This window comes from Scyliorhinus torazame, chromosome 9, assembly GCF_047496885.1.
Source record: "Scyliorhinus torazame isolate Kashiwa2021f chromosome 9, sScyTor2.1, whole genome shotgun sequence".
In the NCBI taxonomy this organism is placed as follows: domain Eukaryota; kingdom Metazoa; phylum Chordata; class Chondrichthyes; order Carcharhiniformes; family Scyliorhinidae; genus Scyliorhinus; species Scyliorhinus torazame.
In genome coordinates, this window is record NC_092715.1 from 52,529,439 (window position 1) to 52,550,248 (window position 20,810).

The window sequence follows — 20,810 nt, forward strand, 5'->3', positions numbered from 1 at the left end:
GCTAAACATTGTGCAGTCTTCAGCAAACATCCCCACTTTTGAGTTTATCGTGAAAGGAAGGTCCTTTACGATGCAGGTGAAGATGGTTGAACTGACGACACTATCCTGAGGAACATTTGCAATGAAGTTTTGGAACTGAGATGATTGCCCTCCAACTACAGAAACCCTCTTTGGGTAGCACAGTGGTTAGCACAGTTGCTTCACAGCTCCAGGGTCCCAGGTTCGATTCCCGGCTTGGGTCACTGTCTGTGCGGAGTCTGCACATTCTCCCCGTGTCTGCGTGGGTTTCCTCCGGTTTCCTCCCACAGTCCAAAGATATGCAGGTTAGGTGGATTGGCCATGCTAAATTGTCCTTGGGTTAGGTGGGGTTACGGGGATGGGGTGGAGGTGTGGGCTTAAGTGGGCTCAATCTCTCTGAAAAAAGCTGTTGGCCGGAAAATCGGCAGGCATTGAAAAATAAACAGTAAACGTGGCAACACGTTCATTTTAACCGCCTGTACCCGACCCGCCAGTGTCAGGCTTGATATTGTCCAGGTCTTGCTACATTTGGACATGGGCTGCTTCGTCACCTGAAGAGTTGTGAATGATGCTGAACATTGTGTCATCACCTGCGAACATCCCCACTTCCTACCCTATGGAAGTGACGTCATTGATGAAGCAGCTTAAGATGGTTGAGCCAGGACACTAATGTTTTAGCTTTGTCTTTTGCACTGGTGTGCTGGGCAACTCCATCATTGAGGATTCCTCCAGCATACAGTTTAATTGTCTGTCACCATTCACGACTAAATGTGGCAGGACTGAAGAGCTTGGAACAGATCCATTGGTTGTGGAATCCCTTCGTTCTTGTCCATCACTTGCTGCTTAAGTCGTTTGGCATGCAAGTAGTCCTGTGTTGTAGCTTCACCAGGTTGACCCCATTTTTAGGTATACCTGGTGTTGCTCCTGGCATGCTCTCCTGCACTCTCCATTTAACTTCAGTTACATGGGTAGATTGGCAAAGCTCTGCCTGTTCCCACTGTAATAGAGAAGGTGGAGAGGAGATTTGATAGAGGTTCTGAAAATCTTGGGGTGCCGGGAGAGAGTAGATGGGGAGAAACTGTTTTGACTAGGAGGAGGATCCGGAACCAGAGGACACCGACTTAAGGCTAAAGAACCAATTGTGAAGTGAGAAAAAACGTTTTGATACAGCCAGTGGTTTTGATCCGTAACGCAGCGCCTGAAAGTATAGTGGAGGCAGATTGAATCATAGCTTTCAAAAGAAAATTGAATAGTTACCAGAAGAGGGAAAAACCATCAGAGTTGTGGGCAGAAGCTGGGGGAGTGGAACCAAGTTGATCTTGCAGTCAGCTGGCTTGGACTTGATGGGCTGAATGACAACCTTTTGTGCCATAACCATTCTATGATACTTTAATTCTGTTTCCGGTTTGGAAATGGTGATGTTTGGGGGGGAGGGGGGGGGGAGGGGGGGGGGGGGCTTTCGTTAGGTGATTGGAATGTTTTGATTTTTATTTCTCTCTGAATTGTGGAGAAGTGTTGTTGGAATTGCAACACTGAACTAAAACTATAAATTACAGCGATGACTAGACCTTAAAAATATTTCATTTGCCAAAAAGCACCGTTGAAGGCTTAAAGTTTGCGAAGGGTGCTGTGTAATTCCTTATCCTTTCTTTATACTAAGAGCTCATGTAGATTTTGCCATGCAAAAGAACAAAGCTTAAAATTAAATTAAACATGACAGCTGATGTTTCCATTTATTAAAAAAAATTCAGATCCTTTAAATTACAAAATATCAGTCTCTCCGTGGAAATGAAAGGGCTGTAGGTGCTGTAATAAAGTTCTGATTAATACAGCACGTTACAATCTTGTTTTACAGATTCTTCAGTTTGATGAAATCTTGTCAAATCCGTCCTACAGGGAACATTTCCGTGTGTACATGGAAAGAATGGATAAGAGGGCTCTCATCAGCTTCTGGGAGTCTGTTGAATACTTGAAAAATGCAAACAAGGTAACACGACTTTTGACTTCATACAATGGGCTTAATTTGAGTTCCAAGGAAATTCAAAATCATATTTGCAAAACTGGCCCTCGGTTTGCACACTTCAAAGGGTGGTGGATGTGATGGACAACACTCAGCTGAGAAATTTATATACCTAGTATCATTCTTCTAGCGATCAGAAAGCAGAATAAAGCAGATACTGGAAATCTGAAATAAGAAGTGAAAATGCTGAAATACTCAGGAGGTTAGCAGCATCTGTGGTGAGAGAAACCAAGTTAACATTTCAGGTCAGTGACCTTTCGTCAAAACTGGTAAAAGTTATAGATGTAATAGGCTGTGAGCAAGGTCTGTGACGGGGTGGAAGACAGGAGAAGTGTTTTGCCCCCTATCGCCCTATCTTTTTGCCTACCCCTTGGTCAAAATCTATTGTATCTTTTCCCAGTTTTGATGAAAGGCCATCAACCTGAGGGATTAACTCTGCTTCTCACTCCACAGTTTCTGTGTGACCTGCTGAGTGTTTCCAGCTATTGGTGTTTTTTATCATTGTTGTAGTCCCTGGTATCATTTAACCCTATTGATTATGTATTATTCACCAGCTCGCTCTTAGGAACCATACAGTTTTATGATGAACTTCATTGTTTTTTTCAAAAATTACACTTTGCCCAATAATTATAAACATTTCACAAACCACCAATGACTGTTAGGACTGGTTGGCTACTGTTTGTCATGATATTCAGGTAAACATCATAGCACAAACATACATACTGACGGACTGATCAACGGACCAATTAACACACACACAGCACCACAGGCAAGAGCATACACAGTACAAAACAGGGAACACGGCACTTCCTGGGCATTCCAGCAGGAGACAGCTCAGGGCACAGAGCTCATAGCAAGCCACTCAGACATCTACCATGTGCTGAGTGCTATTACAAGATAGTATTAGGAATAGGTCCACAGATTCTTGGGTTATGACCGAACCTCAGTAACCAGTTTACCACTGTAAATAAATGTAAGTAATAAAACTGAGTTGTACCATTCGCAACCGTGTTGGTTCGTCTGTGTAGCAGAGTACCCAACACATCATAGTACCAGGAGTAACTGTGGGACCTACCTACGAATCCTCTGGAATCTGCCATCCTGCGCCATGGACACCGTCAGCACACCGCAGCCGTTATCGTCGCTGGAAACCTCGGCGTTAATTGGAAGCTGTTCAAACAGCGCTTCCAGCTCTTCCTGGAAGCCAAGGAAAAGGAGAGCGCTTCGGACACCAGAAAGGTCGCCATCCTCCTCTCCGCGGCAGGTCAACACGCCATCCATGTCTCCAACTCCCTGGTGTTCGCGGAAGGTGAGGACAAGACCAAGTACAAGACGGTCCTTCTCAAACTCGACCAACACTTCAACATCGAGGTCAATGAGAGTTTCAAGAGGTATCTCTTCCAGCAGTGCCTGCAGGGTAAGGTGAGCCCTTTCAATCCTTCCTTACGCATCTCCGTATCCTCGCGCAGTCCTGCAGTTACGACACCACCTCCGATTCCATGATTCGGGACCAGATCGTTTTTGGGGTCACCTCGGGCACCCTACGCCAGCAGCTCTTAAAAATAAAAGGCGTCACCCTAGCCACCGCAATCGAAGCCTGTGTCCTGCATGAAAACGCGACTAGCCGCTACTCACAATTTCAGGCGGCCGGATCGGCGAGGCAGGCGGCCTATGAGGCCGAACGGGCCCAGGCGACCGAGTTCCTCGCGGCCCGGACGAGGGCAGCCGTTTTGCGCGCTTTACGAGGCCTCCCGCGTTTATGCGCGCCAAAAGCGGCGTAGACACAGAGGGACGTGATGCGCAGGCGCGCTCGGCGTAAGACCGAACTGCGCATACGCGGTGGCGCAACGAACGCCATGACATCACGACGTGCGGCAACTGCGGAGCCGCACATTTAAAGCGCCAATGTCCCGCAAGAAACCGACAATGCCGCCGCTGTGGCAAGATGGGCCACTACGCTGCCTGCTGTCGAGCAGCTCAACCTGCCAATGTTCCCCAATTCCGACAACCTCGCAGGGACGTGCGGACCATTCAGCTTCCTTACTACGAGCCGTGCCCAGATGATGTCCAGACCAGTGACACAGACGACCGGGACGCCTTCCGTGTTGCGGTCATTGATGGGAACCGGATGTCTCTAGCCAGGACCCACCAGCCGTTGCAAGTGAACACTGTCAATCCGGGTGATGAATGGTGTGCCACCCTAGCGGTCAACCCGAATTCGTCGCCCACCTACTGGACTGGACTTATGAGCCTGTTTGTACATTGAACTCATGATACCACTGTGTTAATAAGTTTCTGTTCTTCCTTGTTGTTACAGGAGTTCGTTTTTATCGTTCAACATTTCCCCGTTCTTTGTTTATGGTACAACCTCGTTGTTATGTCGCACCCGACATCGCCCCTTGTATATAGTTTAGCCCCATGTACATGCTGTAGATATTGCACACACACACACATTCAGCTGCACTCCGTACATATCTCTATTTATGACCACATAGGCACATGTTCTTGTAAAAAGGGAGGATGTCATGATATTCAGGTAAACATCATAGCACAAACATACATACATACTGATGGACAGATCAACGGACCAATCAACACACACACAACACCACAGGCAAGAGCATACACAGTACAAAACAGGGAACACGACACTTCCTGGGGATTCCAGCAGGAGACAGCTCAGGCCACAGAGCTCATAGCAAGCCACTCAGACATCCACCATGTGCTGAGTGCCACTACAAGATAGTATTAGGAATAGGTCCACAGATTCTAGGGTTATGATCGAACCTCAGTAACCAGTTTACCACTGTAAATAAATGTAAGTAATAAAACTGAGCTGTACCATTCGCAACCGTGTTGGTTCGTCTGTGTAGCAGAGTACCCAACACATCACTGTTCACACAAACACATCCCCATTTCATACTTTCAGGTCTCCCAGCATTTCTATGTAACTTCTTAGAACACTTTACAGAACTGACTTAAATATATCATAATGGTTTAGAATGGTCCTACAATGGGTGGTGTTTGTTATTATGCTAATCGTAACAACTGATAGGCAGAGAGATACTGCTCTTTTTCCTCTGTGACCTGGGTTGAATTTTAATTCTTTATAATAGGAGAAGGAGGGTAGTGCAGTGGTTAGCACTGCTGCCTCACAGCGTCCGAGGATCCGGGTTCGATCCCAGCCCCGGATCACTGTCCGTGTGGAGTTAGCATATTCCTGCAGTGTCTGAGTGGGTCTCACCCCCATAACCCAAAAAGATGTGCAGGATAGGTGAATTGGCCACGCTACATTGTCCCTTAATTGGAAAAAATGTGTTGGTTACTCTTACTTTATTTTAATAAAACCAAAAATAATAGGAGAAGATTTATAATTGTTCTTCAAAGTTAGTTTGAGAAGTGGGCCATAGCTGTGATGTCTAGCATAGTTTGATTCTGAACCAAGGAACCATAGTGTGAAAGGAGGTGGTGGCATAGTGGTATTGTCACTGGACTTGTAACCGAGAGTCCCAGGGTAAAGATTCTGGAGACCCTGCTTCAAAACCCACCATGGTGGATGATTAAATTTGAAATCAATAAAAATCTGTAATTAAAAGTCTGATAGCGTGAAACCATTGTCGATTGTCATTAAAAACCCACCTGATTCACTAATGTCCTTTAGGGAAGGAAATCTGCTATCCTTGCCTGGTCTGGCCGACATATGACTCCAATATGATGCCCATGAATGAAGATTAAAAAAGGAGGCTAGAAATGAGGTCTCGGCAGAATAACAGAGCAAATTCAGTGAAGTATAGTGAGAAGGAGTGCAAGGGAATGATACATGGGAAATGAAGTAGCAGGAATGTCAGCACAATAGGAAAAATGGCTAGGTAGATGCAGGAGGTACAGAATTTAGCAATGCAACTCTTGAAAGAAGCATTAACAGCATGCTAATGGGTATTCTGAGAAATTAAGTTTTTATAAACCTGACTTCCCATCAGAAAACTGGAAACTGTCTTTTTTCAAAAATATGTTTATTCAAAGTTTTTCAACAAAAATTTTCAACCATTTAAACCCCCTCCCCCGGGTAACAAAAAAGAAAAGAGAAGGAACAGAACAAAACATAAACCTATCAATCCAACATAATGCTGCTGCTGCTGACCGACCTCCATCTAACGCTCCGCGAGATAGTCTAGGAACGGTTGCCACCGCCTGAAGAACCCCTGCACAGACCCTCTCAAGGCAAACTTTATCCTCTCCAGCTTGATGAACCCTGCCATGTCATTTATCCAGGCTTCCACACTGGGGGGGCTTCGCGTCTTTCCATAATAGCAAGATCCTCCACCGGGCTACCAGGGACGCAAGGGCCAGAATACCGGCCTCTTTCGCCTCCTGCACTCCCGGCTCGTCCGCCACCCCAAATAATGCCAGCCCCCAACTTGGCTTGACCTGGACTTTCACCACCTTAGACATAGTCCTCGCGACACCCCTCCAGAACCCATCCAGTGCCGGGCACGACCAGAACATATGGGCGTGATTCGCCGGGCTTCCTGAGCACCTCCCACATCTGTCCTCCACCCCAAAGAACCTACTCAACCTCGCCCCTGTCATATGCGCTCTGTGAATAACCTTAAACTGTATCAGGCTAAGCCTGGCACACGAGGAAGAGGAATTAACCCTACTCAGGGCATCAGCCCACACACCCTCTTCAATCTCCTCCCCCAACTCCTCCTCCCATTTGCCCTTCAGCTCCTCTACCGAAGCCGCCTCCTCTTCTTTCATCTCCTGGTATATCGCCGAAACCCTGCCCTCTTCGACCCATACACCCAAAATCACCCTGTCCTGAATCCCCTGTGCCGGGAGCAACGGGAATTCCCTCACCTGCCGCCTCACAAACATCCTCACCTGCATGTACCTGAACGCATTTCCCGGGGGTATCCCAAACTTCTCCTCCAGCGCCCCTAGGCTCGCAAACGTCCCATCTATAAACAGGTCCCCCATCCTCCTGATCCCTGCCCGATGCCAGCTCTGAAACCCCCCGTCCATCCTTCCTGGGACAAACCGATGGTTATCTCTGATCGGGGACCAAACCGAGGCTCCCATTGCACCCCTGTGTCGTCTCCACTGCCCCCAGATCTTTAGCGTTGCCACCACAACCGGCGAGAGCGGCAGCGGTGCCATCACCAGCGCCCCCAGGCTCGTTCCTTTGCAGGACACCATCTCCAACCTCTTCCATGCCGTCCCCTCTCCCTCCATCACCCCCTTACGGATCATCGCCACGTTGGCTGCCCAATAGTAGCCACCCAGATTCGGCAACGCCAGCCCTCCTCTGTCCCTACTACGCTCCAGAAACCCCCTCCTTACCCTCGGGGTCTTGTTTGCCCACACAAAACCCATGATGCTCCTGCCTACCCTCTTAAAAACGGCCTTGGTGATCATAATGGGAAGGCACTGGAACACAAAAAGAAACCTCGAGAGGACCATCATTTTAATCGACTGTACCCTGCCCGCTAGCGAGAGTGGCAACATATCCCATCGTTTGAAGTCCTCCTCCATCTGCTCCACCAGCCGCGTCAAATTGAGTTTGTGCAGGGCCCTCCAACTCCTAGCTACCTGGATCCCCAAGTACCGAAAGCTCCTTTCCGTCCTCCTCAACGGTAGGTCATCTATCCCTCTTCCCTGGTCCCCTGGAAGAGCTCACTTTTCCCTACATTGAGCTTATAGCCCGAGAAGTCCCCAAACTCCCTTAGGATCTGCATGACCTCCACCATCCCTTCCACTGGATCTGCCACATACAGCAACAGGTCGTCCGCATACAGCGACACCCGATGCTCCTCTCCCCCCTCGGACCACCCCCCTCCATTTCCTGGACTCCCTTAATGCCATGGCCAAAGGCTCAATTGCTAATGCAAACAACAGGGGGGACGGGGGCACCCCTGCCTCGCCCCTCGATACAGCCGAAAATACTCCGACCTCCGCCGATTCGTAACCACACTCGCCACCGGAGCTCTATATAGGAGTTTAACCCAACTGATAAACCCCTCCCCAAAACCAAACCTCCGCAACACTTCCCAGAGATACTCCCACTCCACTCGGTCAAAGGCCTTCTCCCCATCCATAGCTGCCACTATCTCCGCCTCTCCCTCCACCGATGGCATCATAATCACGTTTAGGAGCCTCCGCACATTGGTGTTTAGCTGCCTGCCCTTTACAAATCCCGTCTGGTCCTCGTGAATCACCCCCGGGTCACAGTCCTCAATCCTCGTAGCCAACACTTTTGACAGCAATTTAGCGTCCACGTGAAGGAGCGAAATCGGTCTATATGACCCACATTGCAGTGGGTCCTTGTCCCGCTTCAGGATCAAAGAAAGCATCGCCCCGGACATTGTCGGGGGCAGGGTCCCCCTCTCACTTGCCTCATTGAAAGTCCTCACTAGCAACGGGGCTAACAGGTCCGCATACTTCCTGTGATACTCAACCGGGAACCCATCTGGTCCCGGGGCCTTCCCCGCCTGCATACTCCCCAGCCCTTTAATCAGCTCCTCCAACCCAATTGGCACCCCCAAACCAGCCACCTCCGGCTCCTCCACCCTCGGGAACCTCAGTTGATCCAGAAATCGTCTCATCCCCTCTTCCCCCGCTGGGGGCTGAGATCTGTACAGCTCCTCATAAAAGGCCTTAAATGCCTCATTTACTTTCACCGCACTCCGCACTGTAGTTCCCCTGCCATCCTTGACTCCACCTATCTCCCTCTCTGCCATCCTCTTACGGAGCTGATGTGCCAGCATCCGGCTCGCCTTCTCCCCATACTCTAACGTCGCCCCCTGTGCTTTCCTCCACTGTGCCTCTGCCTTTCCTGTGGTCAACAGGTCGAATTCCGTCTGGAGACTTCGCCTCTCCCTAAGTAGTCCCTCTTCAGGGGCCTTTGCATATCTCCTGTCCACCCTTAAGATCTCCCCCACTAACCTCTCCCTTTCCCTGCCCTCTCTCTTCTCCCTGTGAGCCCTGATGGAGATTAACTCTCCCCTGACCACCGCCTTCAGCGCCTCCCATACTACTCCCACCTGCACCTCCCCGTTGTCGTTGGCCTCCAAATACCTTTCAATGCACCCCCGTACCCTCCTGCACACCACCTCATCTGCCAGTAATCCCACATCCAAACGCACATGGTCCCTCTCCTCTCCCAACTCCAGTTCCACCCAGTGCGCGGCGTGGTCTGAGCTGGCTATGGCCGAATACTCCGTTCCCTCCACTTTCGGGATCAGCGCCCTGCTCAAAACAAAAAAATCTATCCGGGTGTAGGCTTTGTGTACGTGGGGAAAAAAAAGAAAATTCCCTGGCCAGGGGCCTAGCAAATCTCCCCGGATCCACTCCCCCCATCTGGTCCATAAACCCCCCCAAGCAGCTTGGCCGCAATCGGCCTCTTCCCCGTTCTAGATCTGGAACGATCTAATGCTGGGCCCAACACCGTGTTGAAATCCACCCCCCCCCCCCCCCCCCCCCCCCCCCCCCCCCCCCATTATCAAGCTTCCTACCTCCAGGTCCGGAATGTGCCCCAACATACACTTCATAAATCCAGCATCGTCCCAGTTCGGGGCATATACGTTTACCAATACCACCCACGCCCCCTGCAGCCTACAGCTCACCATCACGTATCGACGTCCATTGTCCACTACTATATTCTTGGCCTCAAACGATACCCGCTTCCCCACCAGTATTGCCACCCCTCTATACTTCGCATCCAGTCCCGAATGGAATACCTGTCCTACCCATCCCTTTCTTAACCTGACCTGGTCTGCCACCTTCAAATGTGTCTCCTGAAGCATGACCACGTCTGCCTTCAGTCCCTTTAAGTGCGCAAACACTCGGGCCCTCTTAACCGGCCCATTCAGGCCCCTCACATTCCACGTTATCAGCCAGATTGGGGGGCATCCCCCCCGTGTGGAAATCCCCCCTCCTCCTCCCCCCCCAGCAATCGGTGTGCGCTCCTCCATCCCCCCGCTCCGTCATTCCCTAACGCGGGTAAAAGCCCGCGCTTTCCTGAGCCAGCCCCGCCCCCTCTGGCGCAGCTCCTGTTGCGGCCTTATCCCAATTCCCCCATCCCCGGGCCACCCGTCCCTACAGCACCGGCGCCCACATTCCCTCACAGTCTCCCCATCAGATCTCTTCCCCCATCCCCATCCATCGCCCAACCCGTGGAACATTCCTTACGCATAGTTAAAACCCTGTATACAACCGACATCCCCCCCACAACCACAGACCCTCAGTTTGAGTCCAACTTTTCAGTTTGTATAAAGGTCCAAGCCTCTTCAGACGTTTCAAAGTACTGGTGTCGATCCTGAAATGTGACCCACAATCGTGCTGGCTGCAGCATTCCGAATCTCAGCCCCTTCCTATGCAGCACCGCCTTGGCCCGATTAACACCAGCTCTCTTCATTGCCACCTCCGTACTCCAGTCCTGATAGATTCGGATCACCGCATTCTCCCACCTGCTGCTCCGCTCTTTCTTGGCCCATCTCAGGACACACTCTCTGTCCACGAAACGATGAAACCTCACCACTCGTTGGCCTTGGGTCTCCTCGCCAGGACCCGATGAACCCCATCTAGCTCCAGGAGACTCGGAGAGGCCTCTGCACCCATCAGCGAATGGAGCATCGTGCTCACATATGCCCCGGCATCGGCCCCCTCCACCCCTTCAGGGAGACCCAGAATCCGAAGATTCTTCCTCCTCGACCTGTTCTCCAGGTCCTCGAATCTTTCGGCCCACCTCTTGTGCAGCGCCTCGTGCGCCTCCACCTTCACAGCCAGGCCCAAGATCTCGTCCTCGTTCTCTGCGGCTTTTTCCCGCACCTCTCGGATCTCTACCCCATGGGCCTTCTGGGTCTCCTTTAGCCCCTCGAACGCCGTCAGCAGTGGCGCCAGCACCTCTTTCTTAAGCTCCTCCACGCAGCGCCTGAGAAACTCCTGCTGCTCCAGCCCCCATGCCGCTCGATCTCTGCCCTCCGCCATCTTGTTTTTTCTCCCTCGCTTCTTTCGCTGCTCCAAAACCGCTTTTTTGACCGCTCCACTTCTGGTCCACTCCACATACTATGGAAGGGGAACCTTGCTCTCGCCTTCCCACACGGGACGTCGTCGAAAAATTTCCGTTGGGGCTCCTCTGGAGAGCCCAAAAGTCCGTTCTAGCGGGAGCTGCCGAAATGTGCGGCTTAGCTCCGCATCGTCGCAACCGGAAGTCCGGAAACTGTCTTTAAAGGATTAGAATTCGTATTTGACTCTGTGGATTCAAATCCCTGCAGGGCAGGTTGTGAAAATTAATTTCAGATGTCTGACGATATGTTGGTTGGCACCAAAAAATACTATGAAAGAAGTTGATTTGTTGGAATAATCCAACTGGTTCCCAAATGCTTTTTGGGTAAAGAACCTGCAACTCTGGCCAAGCCTTTGTCACCTTAATCCCATTCTGTGTGGATGATTCTAATACCTATAAAACAATTTTGGGTGAGCAATAAATATTGGCTTGTCAGTATCATCTGTATCCCAAGAACAAGTGGGGGAAACATATCAGATAGAGGTTTAATAGTGTTCCTATCAATGAAAAACTGGCCACTCCTGGCGTGGCGACCATCAGCAATTGATGGCAATTACTGGACTAGTGAGATGACTGTAGTCATGACTGTACAAAATCCAAATATTTCACTCATAGCTAGTGAGGAGCAATTTGATTTTTAACTTCTCTACAAGGAAAGCCTTAAAAAAACAACCCAGAAAATGCTGAAAAATACAGCAGGTCTGGCAGCATCTGTGGTGAGAGAAAGGGTTAATGTTTCAGCTTTCTGACCTTTCACCTGGGCAGTTCTGAAAGGTCATCGACCTGAAACATTAACTCCGTTTCTCTCTCCACAGATTCTTTGCGACCTACTGAGTATTCTCAGCATTTTTTGTTTTTATTTCAGATTTCCAGCATTCACAGCATTTTGGTTGTGTAGATTTTTTTAAATGCCTGCTCAAAATTGATGCAATTCATCACCTCGGTCGTGAGTGTCAGCCAAGAGGTAAGAGAGATTAAATTTTTCTCCTGTCCACAGAATAATTCTTGTATCTAAATTGATTTCTATTTTTTATTATTCTATAACATTCAAGCAGATTTCCTCTGGTGTTGCTAATAGATAGTCCATGATTATGAAGCTTATCTGGTTACCTGACTTGGTCCTATTTAAGGGTAATTGTCAAAGTGCTACTTGTGGGAATCCAGAGCTTCCTAAATAATTATCAATTCCTGTGGTGGTTGGAGGCCAGTAACTTGTTTTTAAGTTTCAGACTATAGGTCAGTGATATGCGTTTTTTAAAAAATGTTTGGATCTATAACTAAGTGCGATCTGACTGTTGTAAGGTAGCTCGAAGCACTTTCAGTAGATTTGCCTTGGTATTGCTATTACGTTATTGCCGATCGTGCTTTCAGCTAGCTCGGCCATAAGCTCAGGAATTCTTTTCCTCAGCCTTTCTGCCTGTCTCTCCTCCTTCATGATGCTTCTTAAAACCTAACATTGGTCACCTTCCTAATAGCTCCTCATGACTTCAAATCACAAAACACTCTTGCTTTTTCATAGCCCCCTGCGACTGAACTACAGCTCGTAGTAGATTTTCTTTCTGCTTGTCTCAAAGCTGGGTTGGATCAACTGCCTGCTGTGTGGGGAAATAACGCAGATAAAACCCAAAACCAAAAAAAAAACCTCCTCACAATCTATCTCCACAGCAATGGAGCACACTTGGTATATCCCAGATTGAATTTCAACTAATTACCTCCAATCCCACGCCTTTTGCTTCTGGAAAACCATATGAAAAATTTAAACCCTTTGTTGGCCAGAATTTTATGCGTTATTTTCGGGTGCGACCTGGAAGAATGTAAAATCACATGAGAAGATGGTGGAATTGCATCCCAAATTCATTGATTACTCGTGTGTTGTTTAGGTCAGCAGGTGCGTATGGAATTTGGCAGCATGGGATTGAACATCGTGTCCACCAACAATTAAGCAGCCAGTTAAGGCAATTAAAAGGGAAATTGACTGGAAATTTACAATGCTTGTCTGATTGCTAGGTCAACGTACCAAGAGCGGGATAAAAGGGGACTGGAGTGAATTGTTAGGAGTCCGGGTGAGAGCTTGCTTTTGCTTTGGTCTTGAGATTTCAGAATTTTGCCTGTGTTTCCTTAAGTACTTGCTTTGTTAGCCTTGTGCTTTGGACACTTTTGTTTTGTCAGCTCTGTTGAAACATATGTGCCATTGCAGCCATCAGTGCACGGCCAGTGCCATCTGTAGTTCAGCAGATGGGGGATTGTGTACCCTGCTAGGGGTACGTCCTCTGAGGAAGAAAAGAGGGGCAGACGGGAGTGGAGGCCAGGTGTCTGCAGGCAGCATCAGAGGGCGAGACCTATGGGACAAGAGGAGCAGTCACAGGGTGCAAGGACAGCAAGGCAGACAACACCGCAGAAGATGCCATTATCCTGCTTGCAAAGTGTATCGGTAGCGATCCAGCTAGCTTAACATGTCTTTGGATTTGTTTTGATCTAAAGTACCCAATTCTTTTTTTCCTAATTAAGGGGAAATTTAATGTGGCCAATCCACCTACCCTGCACATCTTTGGGTTGTGGGGGTGAGACCCTTGCAAACACAAGGAGAATGTGCAAACTCCACACGGACAGTGACCCAGAGCCGGGATCGAACCCGGGTCCTCGGCGCCGTGAGGCAGCTGTGCTAACCAATGTGCCACCTGCCGTCCCCCCACTTCATGTCTGAGGTCCAGTGCCGCAGGAGGCTCCACCTCTCTAGGGATATCATGACATAATTGTGCCACATGATTGGGCTGGAGATCACCTCCGACAGACGCCCATTACCAGTGGCTCTGAATGTCACAGTGGCTCTCAATTTTTATGCATTCTGATCATTCCTGAGGTATGTAGAGGGGGATCGGAGTGGAGTGCCCCAATAAGTTGTCCATAGCGGTGTAAAGCATATTACTGGTTCTCTGTTCAGATGGGTCTGATTCATTACCAGACAGACCAAGCCATCCAGGCTGAGCGAGCCAGAGACTTCACAGCTATTGCAGGGTTCCCCCCTATTCAGAGTGCTATAGATTGTGCTCATGTGGCTATCAAGACTCAAGTGGCTGCCTTTCTGAATAGGAAGGGTCACCACTCTGTGAACATGCAAATAGTAGGTCGACCACAGGACCCAGATTCTTCAAGTCTGTGCAAGGTACCCAGGCAGCCCCCATGTTGCATACATTCTGCAACACACAGGCGCCAAAGCTGTTCATGGCTCCAGCTTGGCTGCATGGCTCTCTGCTGGGTGACAAAAGGGTATTGTTAACAAGTTTGCTCATGACTCACTCCAGCATCCTAGGACAGAGGCAGAAGAGTGGTAAGAGACTCAATGAGTATATAATCAGGAGGGTGTTAGATGCCCTGGGAGCTCTCAACATCGACGCCAGACCTCATGAAGTCTCATGACATTAGGCCAAACATGGGAAAGGAAACCTTCTGCTGATTACCAATATTCCTCCATGTTGAACACCACTTGGAGGAAATACTGAGGGTTACCAGGGCACAGAATGTACTCTGGGTGGGTGACGTAACTGTCCATCACCAAGAGTGGCTGGGTCGCATCACTACTGACCGAGCTGGGCAAGTCCTAAAGGACATTAATGTTAGACTGGGTCTGCGACAGGTGGTGAGGGAACCAACAAGAAGGAAAAAGATAAGACCTCATCCTCTGCAGCTTGCCTGCCGCAGATGCATCTGTCCATGACAGTATTAATCGGAGTGACCTCCGCACAGTCCTTGTTGAGACTGAGTCCTGTCTTCACATTTTCACAGTAACTTCATTTCAGTGTTAATGTAAGCCTACTTGTGACACTAATAAAAGTTATTATTATTACATTGAAAATACCCTCTATCATGTTGTCTAGCACTGCCACCATGTTAAATGGGATAGGTTTCAAACAGATCTAGCAACACAACACGAGACGACCATAGGTGCTGTGGGCCATCAGCAGCAGCAGGATTGTACTCAACCACAATCTGTAACCTAATGGCCCAGTATATCTCCCACTCTGACATTACCACCAAGCCTGGGGATCAACCCAAGTTCAAAGAAGAGTGCAAGAGGTCATGCCAGATGCAGCACCAAGCATATCTAAAAATGGGGCATCAACCTGATGAAGCTACAACACAGGATTACTTGTGTGCCGAACAGCAAAAGCAGCAAGTAATAGACAGAGCTAAGTGATTCCAGAACTGTGGATTAGATCTAAGCTCTGCAGTCCAGTCGTGAATGGTGGTGGACAATTAGATGATGGCATAGTGATATTGTCACTGGTCAAGTAATCCAGGGTGGATTGCCACTGGACTAGTAATCCAGAGACCTGGGTTTGAATCCTATCATGGCAGATGATGCAATTTAAATTCAATAAAAATCTGGAATTGAAAGGTCTAATGATGACCATGAAACCCCTCGGGTTCATTGTTCTGCTTCAGGTGAAGGGAATCTGCCATCCTTACCTGGTCTGGCCTGCATATAACTCCGGACCCACAGCAATGTGGTTGACACTTAAATGCTCTTTGAAATGACCTAGGAAACCACTCAGTTCAAGGGCAATAAATTCCCAGCCAGCAATGCCATGTAAGAAATACTCAATGGAGATGAGGGGGCTCCACAAATACCCCATCCTCAAAGATGGGGAAACCCAGCACATCAGTTCAAAAGATGAGGCTCTAGCAGTTGCAACAATCTTCAGCCAGTAGTATTGAATGAATGATCCATCTCAGCTTCCTTCGGAGGTTGCCAACATCACAGATGTCCGCCTTCAGCCAATTTAATTCACTCCACGGGATATCAAGAAACCGCTGAAGGCACTGGATACTACTATGGGTCCTGACAACATTCCAGCAATAGTACTGAGGACCTGTGCTTCAGTACTGCATACCACTGTAGGGGCTGTTTAGCACAGGGCTAAATCGCTGGCTTTGAAAGCAGACCAAGGCAGGCCAGCAGCACGGTTCAATTCCCGTAACAGCCTCCCCAAACAGGCGCCGGAATGTGGCGACTAGGGGCGTTTCACAGTAACTTCATTGAAGACTACTTGTGACAATAAGCGATTTTCATTTTTCACTTGCCAAACTGTTCCAGTACAACTACAACACTGACAACTACTGGTAATGTGGAAAATTTCCCAAGTGTGTCTTGTACACAAGGAACAGAATAAATTCAACCCAGCCAATTACCGCCCAATGTATTCTCAGTCATCAATAAAGTGATGTAAGAGGTCAACAACAACACTATCAAGCAACACTTGTTCGCACTAACCTACTCACTGACGCTCAGTTTGGGTCACGTCAGGATCACTCAGCTCTTGACTTCATTAGAGCCTTGTGCAAACATGGGCAAAAAAGCTGAACAACACCAGAGGTAAGTTGAGAGTGAGCTGACATCAAGGCAGCATCTGACCGAGTGTGGCATCAAGGAGCCCTACCAAAACTAGAATTAACAGGAATCAGGGTGAAAACTCTCCACTACTTGGAGTCATCATACCTGGCACAAAGAAAGGTGGTTGTGATTGTTGGAGGTCAATCATTGTTCCAGGTCATCACTACAGGAGTTCCTCAGGATAGTGTCCTAGACACAACTATCTTCAGCTGCTTCATTAATGTTTTACCTTCCACCATAAAGTCAGAAGTGGGGATGTTCACTGATGACTGCACATGTTCAGCACCATTCACGAATCCTCAGATACTGAAGTAGTTCATGTCCAAATGTAGCAAGACTTGGACAATATCCAGGTTTGGGCTGACTAGTGGAAAGTGCCACACGAGTGTCAGGCAATGACCATCTCCAGCAAGAAAGAATTTAACCACAGCCCCTTGACATTCAATGGCATTACCATCACTGAAACCTGCACTATCAACATCCTGAGGGTTACCATTGACTTGGAACTGAACTGAACTAGCCATATAAATACTGTGGCTACAAGAGCAGGTCAGAGGCTAGAAATCCTATTGCAGGTAATTCACCTCCTGACTCCCCAATCCAGCCCACCATCTAGAAGGCACAAGTCAGGAGTGTGATGGAAGAGCGGCGCAGTGGGTTAGCCCTGCTGCCTCACGGTGCCGAGGTGCCAGGCTCGATCCCAGCTCTGGGTCACTGTCTGTGTGGAGCTTGCACATTCTCCCTGTGTTTGCATGGGTTTCACCCCCACAACCCAAAGATGTGCAAGGTAGGTGGATTGAACACGCTAAGTTGCCCCTTAACTGGAAAAAAATGAATTGGGTACTTTAAATTTATATTTAAAAAAAGGAGTGTGAAGGAATACTCTCCACTTGCCTGGATGAGTGCAGCTCCAACAACACTTAAAAAAAACTTGACACCAACCAGAACATAGCAGGCAACGTGAATGGAACATATCCACATACATTCAATCCCACCACTGGCGAACAGTAGCAGCAGTGTGTAAAGGTAAAAAGTAAAGTCACCGTAGTCCCATATGACCATAGGTTGCTTTCCTCTTTGAGGAGGAGAGCTGACTGATGATGATTTATCCTGAGGATCACCACACCTCAAGCAAGAGGCAAGGTTGAGAAAGCGGGCCTTAATGAATAGCCTCAAGATATACTGCAGGAACTCACCCATGCTCCATAATCCCATAACCACTACCATCTAGAAGGACAAGGGGAACAGAACCATGGGAACCCCAGTACCTGGAAGTTCCCATTGAAGTCTTTTGCCATCCTGACTTGGAAATATATTGTTGTTCCTTCACCGTCGCTGGGTCAAGCTTCTGGATTTCCTTCCCTAATGGCACTGTGGGTGTACCTACACCAAACACACTGCAGCAGTTCAAGAAGGCAGCTCACTACCACCTTCTCGAGGGCAATTAGGGAGTGGCAATAAATGCTGGCCTAGCTAGCTACGTCCACATCGCACAAATGAATAACATCACCTAGTCACCGTCCATGTGAGGCAGCTGGGTGAAACCGATATCAATGGCAGTATGGTGGCTTCGTAATTGCTGAATAACTGTGGACTCTTGTATAGGAGTCCTTATGTGAGGTAGAACGACCTTACATTGTTTGCAGTTTCTGCCTGTCCTGCTTCTGCCCACTGGATGTTTATTTTCCCCTGACATATCTGCCTTTCTGTGACTTGATGACTTTATTGCACGCTTGCACTCGGGCTCAGGGGCGCCCATGTCACATTTGCTCGGGCTGAACAAGTTAGCGACCCCTTCCCTCATTCTTGAGTGCTCAGCGGCATTATGACTTCATTAATTACTGCACCCTCCACTTGCACCACCTTTCCATGTTCTCCAAATCCCTCCACCCCCGTGTACCATTTTGAAATTCCCGTCATCTTTGCACACCGGACCCTTGGATGGACCCAGAGTTTCTGATCTCATCTCCTAGTCTTAAGGGTGCAGGTTTTTCTGCCTTCAGTTACTCCGTTCCTACACCCCTGAGTGCCACTAAGGATGGCCATCCTTCCAAATTTCTCCACATTGGGCCATGCGAACGTGGTACGCACCCATGCCGAGTGCCGAAGATCATTGAACCTGGATCCAGGTGAGGCACCCACAGACCTAGGCTGTCATCTCAGCTCAACCCTTCTTTGTTTGGTGGATTGGCATCCTCTTGTCATCCCGTGACATCAGAATGGCCGCCTGACACTCACTGCCTCTACTGCACACATTTGACCATCAAGCCCATTGGCAGTGCCCTCCCAGGTGGTGTGCCCAGATCGGTGTTGAGACCATAACTGCTGCCATATTCTCTCCTCGACAGCTCCCTGGGGCTCCTCACCAACTCCTGTCAACCTTCAGGGAGCTGTCTCTGCCCTCGCTGGGTCCGGATTTGATCTGGTTCGTGACAAGCTCCTGCTGGAAGTGCTGAGCCTATGTCCAGCTGAATTTCATGCCAGCTTGCCCGTAATTGGCCAACCCAGTGTAAAATTGCATGTCAGTTGCAAACGCGGCCAGAAGCACAGATCGTGGCAGCTTCTGGGCCAACTAATTGCATGTGCTCAGTATACGCTAAATTTAGGCCATTGAGACAACTGTAGATTTTCTGTCTCCATCACAAAGCCCAGAGAATGGTCACCCATCGTGTCCGACTTTTCTACTTCCAACTCTGACCTTCCTAAATAAACATAGGCCACCCAGTAATTGGAATTACAGTTACTTTAGGTTCGTTTACCAGCTTCTCAAATCCGGAGTTTTCATTTAAAAATTTAAATTCTCAAATTAAGGTTATATTCCTAAGTCATATGATTCATAAAATTCGATATTCATACTATCTATCAGAGACTGGAATGGCCGGTTCCATGGAATCACACCATAACAAAAGTTCCATTCTTCGATCGAGTGTAACATTGGATATTGAGCGGTACATAGCTCAGTGCATTATATAGCCATAATTTCTGCTTTTATCCATTCAGACTGAAACACCTCAACTAGTCGGTGAAATCTACCAGAATTATTTTGTGGAAAGCCGGGAAATTCCTGTGGAGAAGGCACTTTATAAAGAAATCCAACAAAGCCTTGTGGGTAATAAAGGAACTGATGTCTTCAACAAAATACAGAGCGATGTTTATGAGACTCTTAAAGAGCGCTATTACCCATCATTCCTTGTAAGTGACTTATATGAAAGACTTGTTAGGAGGGAAGAAGAAAAGAGCACTTTACAATCCAGCCCTGACCACCGCGATGATGTGGTAAGATATGTTTTCACATACCTTCTAATGTGAATCACCTGCTTGCTTTTTTACTTTCTTGCTCGTGTAGTGAAGGGAATAATATATTTGGAAGCTTCAGATTGGGTGGGGGACAAAACTAGAGCTTCTGAAGCAGATGTATTGGCACCTTCAGTAAAGCAACAGCAATTGTTGAATGTGGTCTTTGGGGAAGTGGTTATGATGAGTTCAACATTCTGAGTTTCAAGGGGGTCCACTTTTTATTTTTGAAGTGCCACTCAAATTGGGAGGCCTGTCTGTGTGTCGTTGACTCTCTTTTGTTTGCCAGTGGAAACAGGAAATTAATAGATAGCACTTAATGATTCCCAAACATATGAAGGTTGGCGAAGGGTATCAGGAAATTTATTTTGAGCTCTTTAGAGATCATAGTGGCAGTGGTTTATCGAGATAATGCTGTGTTGACAATTTGTGATGGTTAATGTAGGTGACTTAAGGTGTAGACATTAGATGGGATTAATGTACATATGACACAGGATAAAGGTTGGCTTAATGTAGAGGGACCAGACTACTCCTGCTCCTAGTTCTTATGATACATTGTAAAAATTGGCTTGTAAAAATTAATGTAGATGATGAAGTGTTGAAATTGTCTGTGCTACATGTATGTGCAAAGGGATAGAGAATGACTGCAGTTACTGTACATGATGGAATATGGAGGTTGGATGTGGTTGTGTAGATGATCAGGTATAGTGGATACTCCTGGTTAGTGTAGAATATGTAGTGTCACAGTTGGCCATAGTTAATGTAGGTCATCTTACACTGAGATCATTTGTGGCTATTTCGCCATGAATGTTGGAAGTTGGCAAAAAATGGTTGAATTTATACACATGAATACCTGGTCAACATGCAGTTTGTGCATGTTTGTGTAGGCTGTTTAACTTGAGGGCTTCCAGACTATTTGCATGTGCCACAGCCTGCCTTTGTTTTAGCGCGTGTAACTAGAACAATGGAATTTTCGATTCAGTTTTATGTATCAGTCCTCAGGTGATCATCTCCAAAGC

The 20,810-nt window shown here is 48.0% G+C and overlaps 1 protein-coding gene across 5 annotated transcripts in view; it reads left to right on the forward strand.

Moving 5' to 3' along the window:
* snx25 (sorting nexin 25) overlaps window positions 1-20,810 on the forward strand; it is a 369,244-nt gene that overhangs the window by 293,663 nt on the left and 54,771 nt on the right. For all 5 annotated transcript variants that reach the window (XM_072515885.1, XM_072515884.1, XM_072515886.1 and 2 more), the window contains 2 exons: window positions 1,874-2,005; window positions 19,498-19,773. In XM_072515885.1, coding sequence (XP_072371986.1) covers window positions 1,874-2,005; window positions 19,498-19,773 — 408 coding nt within the window. The remainder of the gene's footprint in view (window positions 1-1,873; window positions 2,006-19,497; window positions 19,774-20,810) is intronic.